Here is a 13,239-nt window from a genome sequence, read left to right as displayed (position 1 = left end):
CACCAAAAATATGCTAACAATCACAAGCAGAAGGACAGAGTTCCTCCAGCCCTACTCCCTTGATTTTAAAGTAAGAAAACCAAGTCTCTAAGAGAAAAAGTGACTTAAGGTGACAGATCGGGCCACTGACAACCTTGAAACAAGGACTCGGGTCTCCAGATTCCCCATCCACAAAATACCTAGGAATCTATGAGGTACAATGGGCTTTACAGAGTTTGAAACAGACACCGTACCTTCCCTAAAAAGCACACACATGTGGTATGCAACGTGGTCCACAGGATATTATGAAACGCTAAGCAATTAAAACATAAAGACATACAGACCAACACTCATGTGCCTTTCTCATCCCAGTTCTCTCTGAGTGTTGACTGTCAAGCCAGACAGCTGATCAAAGCTGATCATTTGAATCCTCTCTCTTCCACTTAGTAATTATATATACTTGAGGAAGTTATTCAACCTCTATTTCCTCATCTGGAAAGTGAGGATTGTACTGTTTACCTCACAGAGTGCTTATAAAGACTACACAGTAAGTTATAAAGTACTTGGACAGTGCCTGCTACTGTAGCCACACTATAGTCACTCTTCTCTACTAATTTTTTAAAATATTTTATTTATTTATCAGAGAGAGAGAGAGAGTGTGCACACACAAGCAGGGGGAGCGGCAGGCAAAGGGAGAAGCAGGCTCCCCGCTGAGCAAGGAGCCTGATGTAGGACTCGATCCCAGGACCCCGGGATCACGACCTGAGCCAGACGCAGATGCTTAACCGACTGAGCCCCCCAGGTGTCCCTCTCTTCTCTACTTATGTATTATTTTTTTCCACTTAGATAACAACCAACTCTTGATATTTATCAACTCTCTGTAAGCCTAGCCAACTTTCACATGACGCTGGAAAAAAATACAAGATTTCCTAAAGGATCCAGGTTTTAAGTCAATAATTAAATAATAGTAGAGACATGGCAGAAAACAATGGATATACGTCCAAGGCATATGACAGGTGGTCAGAAATCAGGAGAGCTGAATTATGGAGAATGACAGGCTTTGCCTGCCTTGGATGGGCAGGTAAGGGATGAGAAGTACCAACGGTTTTCAAAACCAGTCAAGCCCCAAACACTGTATTTACCACATCAAGTTTGCAGTGCCCCATCACTACCACCACAACTATCGGCCAAGAACCTCTTTTATGCTCCCTAGCTATTCTTACTTCTTTTACTTCTTCTCCGTATCAACAGCCTCAAGGAGAGAAAAATCCCTCCGAAAATAAAAATGGAGGCGTCCCTGAAATATAATCCCCTTTTAATTTCCCATGCAAAATAAACAAAAATGAATTATAAAGAGAAGCACAATGCATTCATTCCTCTTCTATCTGCCCCCTGCTCTCATGAGGCAGACCTGCCTGTCCTCTAGGCTCAAGTCAGAGCTGCTGTCTGTGGCTGGCGAATGGTTAAGAGCAATTCAGCTGCACATGAGCAGAAGGGGTGGAAAAATCTCCATCGAAATCAGTGCACACTCTGGGAGAGCTCTAAGGAGATCAGAATTTAATCAAAGTCACTTACCTGATGCTTACACCCATGCAACAGCATATAAAATGGAATAATGAGAGAAGAGACTGACGAGGTTTAAGTGGCTAGACAGGAGGTGACAATGCTGACAGAAGGGTGATACAGGCAAGGACAAAAGAGAGAAGATTTTCAGAGTCATAAAGAACTGTGGCAAGATATGACAGCAAATTAGACATAGTGGTTCAAACTTAATGAGGCTTGAAGATCACCCAAGATAATAGGATTTAGTAGGAGACAGGAAGTAGGTGCTGCTGGCAATTGTGACAAGAACAGCCCTGGGAGAGAGGATGTAGGGAGAGTCACAAGTTGAGCCTTGTCATGTCTCATTTTAGGTAAAAGCCAAGTATCCAGTTGGAAGCATCCTCTGGGTAGCTGGAAAATCATAATATTATGGAGCCTTTCAGAATATCAACCAGCTCACAATTTAGTTGACTTAAGAGCTTTCTCTCATTAGCAATGTTATTAAATGACAAGCTCTTAAAACATGAGATAGGCACAGAACGATTTAGAACATATTAAAATTGAGTAACAATACATTATGAATTATGAACAAAAAGTGGGAGTATTTAAGCTGTAAGTTCAATATGTAAAGATGATTTTATGGAGAATAACTATCACTTTTTTCCATTAAAAAAACATTGATGTCACTGTCAGGCACAGAATATTAGGCGTACGGATCATTATTCTGATCTCAGGTGGCATTTCACAGGTTTATTGTATCACATAAAGTAGGTGTAATATTACTTTAAGTTCTATGAATCCCATTTTTATTCAAATTCTCACTGACAAATTCCCATGTCAGTTTTCTTGATGGACTCAACAAATATAATACCAGTCATAAAACAGTCAAAGGAAACTGGAAGCCTTTTTAAAGACATGGCTGGTGACAGTTAAACTCGAAATAAAGACTTACCACATTTTCCTTCAGCTTCCTCAGTTTGTCATCTATCTCTCGCAGCCGGTTTTGCTGATCTCGTTGCTCTTTGGTGTTGCGAAGCACCTCTTCTCCTGGAGTTATTTCCATATTTCTATCATCATCATGAAGGTCAGGTTCCTAATTAAAAAAAAAAAAAGTTCACACACAGGCTGAAAATGTACCATCATAAACTGCTCCGAAGAAATTGAGCTTTGAAAGTTGGTTTTGCTTCTCAGACAGTATTTCTTCCCTTCAAAATGATATTCATAATTCTCTAAACTCTTTCTATTTAAGAGGGAAAGGTCTGACAGTATGTGAAACAAGTAGGAAAATAAATTCAGTCATCTGGAAAGCAAGCAGTGGCCAGGAAACAGCACCTGGTCTCTCGTCCCCGCTCTGTACTTACCAGCTTAAGATCATGGGCAAATCACACTTTCTCTGGACTCCACGTTCATCATATATAAATGACAAGAAGAAAATCCTGCCCATTCCTGCTATGAGAGACAGAGGTTCAAGACAAACGGGACTTGGCAACGTCAAGAGTTTTGAATCCTGGCTCTACCTGGTTCCTGACTAAGATGGCCTTAGGGAGATCAATTAACCTCTCTGACCTTCAGTTTCATCATCTGCAGAATGATAATAATATCTAACCTAAAAGTCATCACACTACGTAGTCGGCATGCAACATATCTTAGTGCCTAACAACTGTGAGGGAAATACGTCCTTTGAAAAGAAAAAGGACTAAATAGTGAAACTATTTCGCTATTATCAGCAATATTTGAATGGACAGAACAATAATCTCCCAAAGTTAATATTATTTCTAGGTGATAAAAATGGGTATTTCCTGACAGGAAGTTGGTCTTATATCTATAGCTAAACTTCCCACTTTCCCCCCACAGATCTCCTACTCCATGTTTGAAGTTGCTCAAACCAGAATCCTCCCACATTCTCACGCCTTACAGATGGTTGGTCGCCAAGAGGAGTCGCCATCTCTCTTCCTTAAACGCTCATCATTGCCCTGAACCAGTGGTTTTCAAAACCTGGGGTGCTTCAGACTCACCCACAGAGCCTGGGAAAATCTTCAAAGGTCTTGCCTCCACACTGGACATTCCGACTCAATGGGGGACTGACAGCCTGAAGCGCAACTACTTGAAAATTTGAGACCTGTCACCTTAAGCTACTGCTCGGGCCTCTTCATTGATCTGGGAGCCACCAGTCTCCCCATGCACTGCAGCCTCTGCGGAGAAGCCACGGAGCAAGGTGCAAAGTCCTCACCCGTTTCTGGGCTGCGCCCGGGCTAGCTCTTCAGTCTGTCTCCCACTGCTTGGGGCTCAGACCCAAAGGCACAGCAACCTTCATGCCTCCTGGTTCTCCACCTCTCCATGGCTCTTTCCTCCAGCTCCTGAGGAACACTCCTACTCTTTTTTGAGCGCAAGTATATTTCCCCTATGAAATGTTCCCTGATGTACTTAGGAAGGGCAGTTACTCTCTTGACCATGCCACATGTTCCTTGTTGCACTTACCACACTGCTGCTGCTCAGACAGGGATCGTGACTGATCCCACCCTGTATCCCCACACAAACTACGCACTCCCGAAGCCGTGTGGACACGGGTCCATAGACTGACCCTTGAACAGCATGCCGTCTGAGCTGCTCAGTCCACTTTCATGTGGATTATTTTTCAACAAATAGAGTACAGTACTATAAACATATTTTCTCTTCCTTATGATTTCCTTTCCTCTACCTTAATTTATTGTAAGAATGCAGTATATGATACATACAACATTCGAAATATGTGTTAATCGACTCTGTGGTATTGGTAAGGCTTCCAGTCAACAAGTCAACTGCTATTAGCAGTTAGGCTTACAGGAAGTCAAAAGTAACGCACAGATTTTCAACTGCACCGGTGGGGTTGGGGGGGTGTCAGTGCCCCTCGCCCCCACATTGTTCAAAGGTCAACTGTAATTTGTTTCTCAGAACTCTGATCACACTAATGTGTCAATGAAATTTATATTGTATAAAATTCTAATGAGGAGACTATTAAAAGAGTATTTCAATTTCAAGAAGCAATTCTTTTACATTTTGTAGTCCCCAAAAGGGGACTCATTTCTGGTAGCTTCAATCTCTAGAAGGACCCAGAGGGTGAATTATTATCAGGAATTTTTTTAAGAAGGAAACCTAATGTTAGGGAAGCATTTGGAAAAGATGGTATGAAGGTCCCTCTGCAGCTTTAAGCATCCAGGACCTCATGAACTTTCATAAAGATATCCCCACTATGAAGTAGGATACACAGTATCTTAGTCTATCTGAGTTGCTATGACAGAAGACCACATACTGGGTGGCTTCTAAACCACAGAAACATAGTTCTGGGGGCTCGGGAATCCAAGATCAACACACTGGCTGACTTGGTGTCTGGAAAAAGGCTACTTCCTGGTTCCTACATGACCATCTTCTTTGCTGGGTCCTCACATGGCAGAAGGGACAAGGGAGCTCTCTGGGTCTTTTTTATAAAGGCACTAACCCCGTTCATGAGGGCCCTACCCTCATGACCTAATCATATCCCAAAGTCCTGACCTCCAAATATCATCACATTGGGGATTAGATTTCAACATATGAATTTTGAGGGGACACAAACATTCAGTCTATAAAATGTAGGGAGATGAAAAACATCCAAACTGGATTTCACTTTTAAATGGAAATCTTTTTTTTTTTTGAAAGGACAGCATCTTAATCATCTACAACCATGATTTTTTTAAAAATCTTTGAGTAGGCAAAGAAAAGACACAGAAAGAAAAACATTTCTAAACCAGACTTCATCAATATATTAAATTTTGCTTATTCGAAGCCACCATTATTAAGGCAATCCACAGACTGAGAGTAAAGTATTATAACACACAAAGCTGTCAACAGACTTGTATCCATAATATGTAAGGAACCTCACAATCTGATAATAAAATAAAGTATAATAAATACTAAAAAAATCTAGCTTTAAGATGACTTGGAGAGATACTTCATAAAAGATATGTGAATGACAAACAAGCACATGAAGAAGTTCTCAACATCATTAAGTCATCAGGGAAACGTAAATTAAAATCACAATCAGATATCACTACACAGCCCCTAAAATGGCCTAGATGAAAAACGTTAACACCAAATGCTAGAGAGGTGTGGACCAAGAGGAATTCTCAGGTGTTCCTGGTGGAAGCATACGATGGAACAACCACTTTGGAAAATTGTTTAGTAGTTCCTTGAAAAGTTCAATGTTGTCTATCCTATGACCCAGCAATTCCACTCCTGTGACTCTATCCAAGAGAAATGGAAATATATGACTGAAGCCTTGTGCACACATGGCCATAGCAGCTTTATACAAACAGGCGAATGCCCATCAACACAAGAATGATAAACTGACAAACTATGGGGGACACCTGACACAAGCTAGGAGAATGGGACTCCTTCTCCTTGACCTCTGTCTTGCGGTTAGGTTTAATCAGTGCGGTGAGACTGGAGGGCAGAAGAAAGAGAGACTGCAGGACTTTCCCCTGCTCCTCCCTGCTTTGGCATGATGGTTTGGGCAGCAATATATCCCATCAGGTGCCCTTCAGGAGAGTTTTCTTAGATTCAACTGAATATTCATGCTCAAATACAGAGGCCACACGTGGAGAGAAGTATATTCAGAAGAACATAGGACAGGAAACACAGCAGGACTGTGTCAGGAATCCCTCCTCAATGGGAGTTTCTGCTACAGTCCATGCTACGGCAGTTCAGGTGCAAGGGGCAAGGAAGCTACCCTGGCTTAAAAGCTTCCTATCTCATAATGAGAACATCATCTCTGGAAATGACGCCACATGTACACCCCCACAGGGTCCTGGCAAGGGACATGCCGGTCTCAACAATCACTGCACTTAGAGAGACCCAAGGTATGGCTTCCCCACCAGGCCCTCATAATTCCCCCAAACCTCGGGTCATTTTTATCACACACTTTTCTAACATTGTTAACATTCCAACTTTCATCAGACTGCCAGGGAAACAGTGAAGAAGTTAACTACAACTCAAATTCTCATGCTAAAGGGGAAAGATTGGTAAATCCTTTGCCCATGGCTTCTATGATTACAATTTTGGATGGCTGGTTCTTTTCCCACAGCTCTAACTCTTCCTGACTCCAATACACTTTTTCTTCCTCCTACTCACTGTTGTTAGTCCCAAGGTGTCCCAACACCCCTTATTGGCTCCTTTAAATCTATAAATAGTTCCTTCATTTACTTATCTTCAGAATCCAAGCAGGATGTTTTCTCTTTCTTGCCCAAAACTCTAACTGGTATATTGTGTGTCTGTGTGTGTGTGTGTGTATGTGTGTGTATTTGTAGAGAAGTAGACTGGGAGGAAATTCAACTTGATGGTCAAAATCTTGATTCTTTCATCTTATTTTTCTTAGATATTTTTGTACTTCCTAATTTCTATAATACCCATGTACTAATTTCATAAGCAGAAGTCATATTTTATTTTTAAGAAAAAGAACTATTATTCTACCAAGGCTATTTCTGTTCTGCTCTGACAATGTGACTCTCTGTACCCAAAGGTATTGGCCCAACGGTTATATTTTAGCCCCAGTTCTACTGGTGTAATAACCAGTTATATACTTTTAAGCAAGTCACTTTCTCTTTCTGGGTCTCAATTTCTTCCAAAAGAACTTTCTTCCAACTCTCATAGCTTATGAGTCTTAATTCTCTACAGTTGGGCCCAAGAATACATAACATCCTTCCTCAGTTGTGGTCTGATAGCATAACCATATAGTTCAAATAGCATGCAATGAAAGAGAGGCCAAGAGAGTGCAAAAAAAAAAGAAAAAGGTAATCATTGATTCTGGCAGAACTTTCCCCCTGGCATATTCAAGAAGTTCTGTGGTAGCAGGAGAGGGTCTACTGTCACATCAGAATGCCAACCAGTATTATCTGTTTTCATGATCCTAAGGAAATATCTTGATTTCCTATGGTAGAAATGTTGGAGCAGATTCTCTGACCAGCCATATGGTTTCTGTGTTTCTGAGGCATACAGGAATGCTTTTATTCAGTAAAAGTAAAATTCAGTTCAGTAAAAGCTCTCTGTGATATGCACGGAATATCCAAGGAGCCACAAGAAGAGAACTGTCCCTGAGGTCAACAGATATTTGTTGATTTGACCAATTGACTGCCAAGGGATTCTAAGTTCAACCTTAGAAAAATATCTGTGGTGTTGACGGAGCCAACAGGGGTCTTTGAAGCTAACTAAACAGGAAAATACAAACCTGCCTACATAAAGCCAGCTTGCCCTGTGTTTTCAAACAAAAGCTATACTTTTCCAAAGGCCATTGTTATTTTCTGTCATCAGATGGGTCATTTGCCTGGCAGTACAAGAAGTAGGGAAAAAAATCTTTCTGTCAAATTGTTTTTACCATTTTAGAATATTGCCCTGAAACAAAAGAAACCTTGACTACACAGGAGACTTAACATAAAAAAATAAAGAAATACAAATATAAACTTTAAAGTAACCCATAGAACACAAGAGGCAAGAATTCCCCAGATTTATGTGGGAATGTTTGACAGGTTCACAACAACCTTCAAAGTAACTTCTTGTTTATTCCTCAATCCAAAAATCCATGCTCTTACAGCATGCATCTATAGTTTTTGGAAATGAGCCAATGGTCAATAAGATTTCTGTGCTTGTGACTACCATACATAAAAAAATTCCCAGATTCCTGCCCTCAACCAGTGTATTGGGTAATCTGACGTCAAGTAGACTACTTAGCCATCATCAGGACTCTGCAAACCCCTGGACTCAACAATGAAACGTCTTTCCGGATTACATGTCAAACAACATTTTCTATTTCCTCAACTTTAGCTAATGTTGAAACAGGAAGAGACCAAAAAAAAACAGTTTATTTTTGCTGTCAGCAACAGTGTGCTCTTGGTAAGAAAAAAGATGAATACAACTACAATTTTCATCAATCAAACGTGTGTTAATCTTTTGTTGGTCTTACCAAAATGTGTACAACTGAACCAACATTTTAAGAACAAAAAATAAATAAATCAATTAAGGGAGACGTTTATGTTCAGTTAAACAAGCTGGTTTAAGAACAAAGAAATGTCTCTTGTCAATGAGGGCAATTTGAAGACCTTCTCACAACCAGAGGAAAAAAAAAAATCTAACCATAGAACTGGAATTCTAGATTCAGTAAGACTGATTGCATGAGACATGAATAAAGTATACTTCTTTATAAGAGCCAAACTGAATAGAATTCATTATTGAATCCAGTTGCTAAGGACTTAAGAAACTAAATACCCACATAACTCCTATATCTTAGAAATTTCTGGAGAAAGCTGGAATCAAAGACAGCTACAAATAAGAAATATGGCGACTAAATTACAGAACATCACTCAGTTTTACGGTGGGACTTACAGTATGAGCAAAGAACTAACTGATTTGTTGGAGGGTTAGGGGATGGATATGGAAAGGTATGCACAGTTAAACCACAGGTCTTAAGAAAAAAAATTGCTTCAATTAGTTCTCTTTTGCTAAGATGAAATGAAAATAAAAACCAGATGTAAAAACGGCACCCATGTGATATTATTCACATTACAGCAAGAGTAGTAATATGCCATTCCTCCTTCTAAACGTGACCACATGCTTTGTTTTACACTAAGGAAATCAGATACGTAAAAGCCAAATTCTACTTTTAAAATACTGCCATAAACTTAAGAGCCAGGCCAGGGTATCGTCTGAGAATATCCTCGTCAGCAAGCTCAAAAGGAAAAGAAGATTTCTTAACTGCTCCTTTCACAACAACTTCCTTCATCCGTGAGTCACATTTCTGGAGCCCCTCAAATTATTCTGACTCGAGTACGTTTATCATCGTAGGCTCACGTGCCTACCAGTTTAGCCCCTTATAGTTGCCACAGTAAGTCAGAAAGTTTGCACGGCTCAGCTTGTTTGGGAAACGTTTTCTCGATCAAGATAAAAACAAAAACAAATCTCCAAAGGAATTTTTTCAATATCATGCCTTCAGCAAATAACCTTTCCTTTCTCTGTGCCCCTCCCCACACTTTCTCTACTCTTCATAAGATCGGTTAGCATATCATGGTACTTCTTTCACTGTATGGTCACTCCACCACTATCCTCAGGTTGCTACAAGCTGCTTGAAGGCTGGAGATGAAGCCACATGTCAATCTGGACACTCGACACCAGCCACCACGGCATCTCCAACGAAACAAGCGGGCATTCAGCGATGCTTTGACGGCCGGCGCCGGGGCTGGGTAAGTGACCCAAACACGTGCAGGAGGCCTGGGGGCCTGCAGTATGATACAGAGTCGTGAACACCGTGGCAACCGGGAGAATCTGTGCTCCACGGAAAGCAGCGGTTGCTATTCAGAGCAGCCTGTAGTGTGCCAAGCAAAGCTTCAGGTCCAAGGTTGCCAGAGTCTCTAACTTCTCAAGAAAAACTAGAAATGCAGACATTTATATGAACTCACCCAATTCTGAAATGTTGGCTCAAATAAACAATTGTAGACCCTCTGCACGCTAAAGGAAACCTGTGCGTGAGTCAGATTTGCCCTGCAGGCCACCAATTCTCAAGCTTGTGCTGTATACGGGTGGTCTTCTCTGGGCCTCTGGCCCCTTCTGCCTCATTCCCTAGTCCCTCTTCATCCTCCTGTCCCTCACTTGTGGAACCGGACTTTTTTGATATTCCTTCCAGATGCACTTTCTCTGTCTCCCCGCACCACAGCGCTCTGCTTCTATAGCTTTCTATTGTGCTCACCTATGCTCCTTGTACCACAGTTATCTGTGTGCATATGAGGGAAGGTTAAGTCACTCATTATTATTGCAACAACATCATTGGTTGAGTTTTGTGTCAGACACGGGGCTGAGCACTTTACACAAATCAACTCATCCACCCTTTACAAGAGTCCTAAAGAATGATACTATTATTACTACTGTACGGACAAGGAAACTCGGGTTCTTGGTGCTTCTAATTAATGTCAAGGCCTCAGAGCTAGTAAGTGGAGGAGCCAGAGGTCCAAGTGAGGCTTTTTGACTCCACGGTTCTATATTCGCCTGCCTTGTCTGTCAGTGCCCTACAGTTCCTACACAGCGAGCTCCTGATTAAGATTGCAGAATCAATTGCTGAAAAACAGAAATTCATGTTCCACTTAAAAGACATTCTTTCATAAGGAGCATGGAGGAAAAACTACTGATGAGTTAATGGTTTGCAGAAGGGTTAAAAATAAAAATAATGTGAAAATGCACTATGAATATTTGTGGTTCAGCAACAGATTGGAGTCCATTCATCAACTGCACAGATACACAAGGTTTAACCAACATACTTTTCAGTATATTTATCCAAAAAGGGTTCCAATCCAAAAATAATATCTGCAAAACAACTTGCCATGTTAGCATTTCTGGCTTGAAAATTCACTGTGCAGTGCTGGTTTTAGTTAGAAATGAGGAAATGCCAAGAGGAAATTGAACAAAAGCTCAAAAGATATTTTTTTTTATTTTTGCATGCAAGAACCATCAATTATTTCTTTTCATCAACTATGATGTTACATTTCTGTTTCTCCATCCAATGGGAGTCCCAAAATGCAGTTTTCTCTTTTCTCTCTAACCATATGTTGTTTCATATAAAAACATATAATCTCAGTATGTGAAAACTAAGTGATATACTGGTTTTCTCTTTTAGTATTTTTAAAATATTTTTCTGAACTATAAATGTGAACTCTGAAAATGTGATTTAAATGACGATGACAGAATCTTACTGTAGTCACTTTATTTAAGCCCTAATGGCTAAACAAATCTCTAAATTCTCAGTCTCTCCTTAAAGAATAACGTTTGACCACCATGAAAAAGGTATTTTCTATCTTTAAGATCATTACTCAGCTTTGAGATCTCAACTACCCTTGAAATCCAAAAACAATAACAACAACAAAATAAGCTGTAATGCAAAAAGAACAAAGAGTATCCCTGAACAATTTTACTTCCCCATCTTGGACTCTTGCTTTTGGGAAATGACACCCAGTAACATAAATAAACGAGTGGTATAACTGGTGTCAAAGTCCTAGGGTACATTTGGGTGGGGCCAGAGATTCCAATTCTCTGTTTTCCAAGAACTCTAATCCCAATCCAGAAATGAGTGGTTTCCACTACCACCCCTCTTGCTGTGTAAAGGGCTCAGAAGCAGCTGTGCCTGGCCCTTGCGAACATAACCTAAGGAAGCCGACAAGGCTCCATAAAGGTTTTGCCAGCGACCAAACTTTCTTTGGAACATCTTAACACTCCTCTTTTCCCTGGAAGCAGTTTCAACTGGCCCAAAGCCAGATCCCCCAGTCTTCAACTGATGGCTTAGAGGTTCACTATAAAGCAGAATGATTACCTATAGGATAGTTATTTTTAAATCTTTTTTAGGACCAAAAAAAAAAAAAATCACATGCATCTAAGATGCACAGAAAATGATCTGGTGAAATGTCTACAAAACTGGTAGAGGGAGAACAACAAAAGATGAGCCGCTTTCTCTTTGGGTGAAAACTGCTACCCGACTCCAAGCTCGATCCCATGAAGCACTAAGGGGTGAACAACAGAATTTCACTTTCACAAAGCTGCTGTTACTCGTCTGTTTTTCTACACAGAAAATTGTAAAAGAAGATTTGAGAGAGCTAGCAAGAGAGGAAACACATTCATTTCAAAACCCTCACAGGAGAGAAGTCCTCAGTGTTAGGAGCTTCCCTGCTTGATGTGAAATTAAAAGAAGAATCTGGCAACGTAGGGGACAAGCAGCTGCCATTGCTAATACCTAGAACCAGAGGAATTAAGAGTTAAAATAAAGCGCTTAAAGGACAAATGTGCGCATTATCAATTTTCTTCCCTATCCTGTCTCCTGATCATGATCAAGAATTAGCTTAAATCATAAAGACATAATAACATTAAAATAATATTTCCTAAGTGACCCCTCCCAGCAAATTACCAACTGAAAGAAAAACGAAGAAGAAGTGAAGTCACCAAAGAAAAACACACACAATACGTACACTTTATTACTATCGCTGCATTTGTTGTCATGGAAGAAACATGTGGGATTGTCAGACTCTGTGAACCAGCTTTAGCACGCAACCCTACCGGTCTGTGTGTTCTTAACTTAACTCTACCTGATCGCTCTGGTTGTCAAGTCCTGGAGAAAAGCTGGAGGTTGTTGGTGAGGCTGCAGAAAGTTTTTGGAGCTTTGAGTCAATTTCAGCAAGCTGCTGGTGCTGGGTGACTGCAAGTGTATATCCTTCTCCCGGGACCAGCCAGCCAGACTGATCGCCCTAAGAGGAAACAAGGATCACTGGGTCATTCCCATGCTATGTTTTTTCCAAAATATACCTTTCAGATTGTTACATCAATGCTCATCTCTCACTCACACACACACACACACACACACACACACACACACACACACAGCAAAACCAAAAAAATCCACAAAATTAACACTGGGATAGTGAAAGAAAAAAATTAAATAGTTTATGGTTTCATTATCTGCCAAATCTGCATAAAGTATATCCTATATTTTGTGGGAGTTTTCCCCTGTGGAATAAATCTCTGGGCCTCACAGTCCGGTTCCTACAACACTCACATTTCTCCACTTTGAAAAAGTGGTTTGTGATACATTGAATAGGAAGAAATCATGTTTACCCTATAATGGACATGGTATTTCCAAGATTTGTCCCTGAAAGGTAACAGAGGGCCTATAAATGCAATTGTTTG

At 40.5% G+C, this 13,239-nt stretch overlaps 1 protein-coding gene across 1 annotated transcript in view; it reads right to left on the bottom strand.

Moving 5' to 3' along the window:
- Positions 1 to 13,239, bottom strand: part of FSIP1 (fibrous sheath interacting protein 1) — a 185,367-nt gene that overhangs the window by 118,336 nt on the left and 53,792 nt on the right. Inside the window, 2 exon segments of the mRNA XM_019802523.2 lie at positions 2,474 to 2,614; positions 12,642 to 12,800. Of these exon segments, the coding sequence (XP_019658082.2) occupies positions 2,474 to 2,614; positions 12,642 to 12,800 (300 nt within the window).

The sequence above is a fragment of the Ailuropoda melanoleuca genome, chromosome 5, assembly GCF_002007445.2.
Source record: "Ailuropoda melanoleuca isolate Jingjing chromosome 5, ASM200744v2, whole genome shotgun sequence".
In the NCBI taxonomy this organism is placed as follows: domain Eukaryota; kingdom Metazoa; phylum Chordata; class Mammalia; order Carnivora; family Ursidae; genus Ailuropoda; species Ailuropoda melanoleuca.
This window is presented reverse-complemented; position numbering and strand designations above follow the sequence as displayed.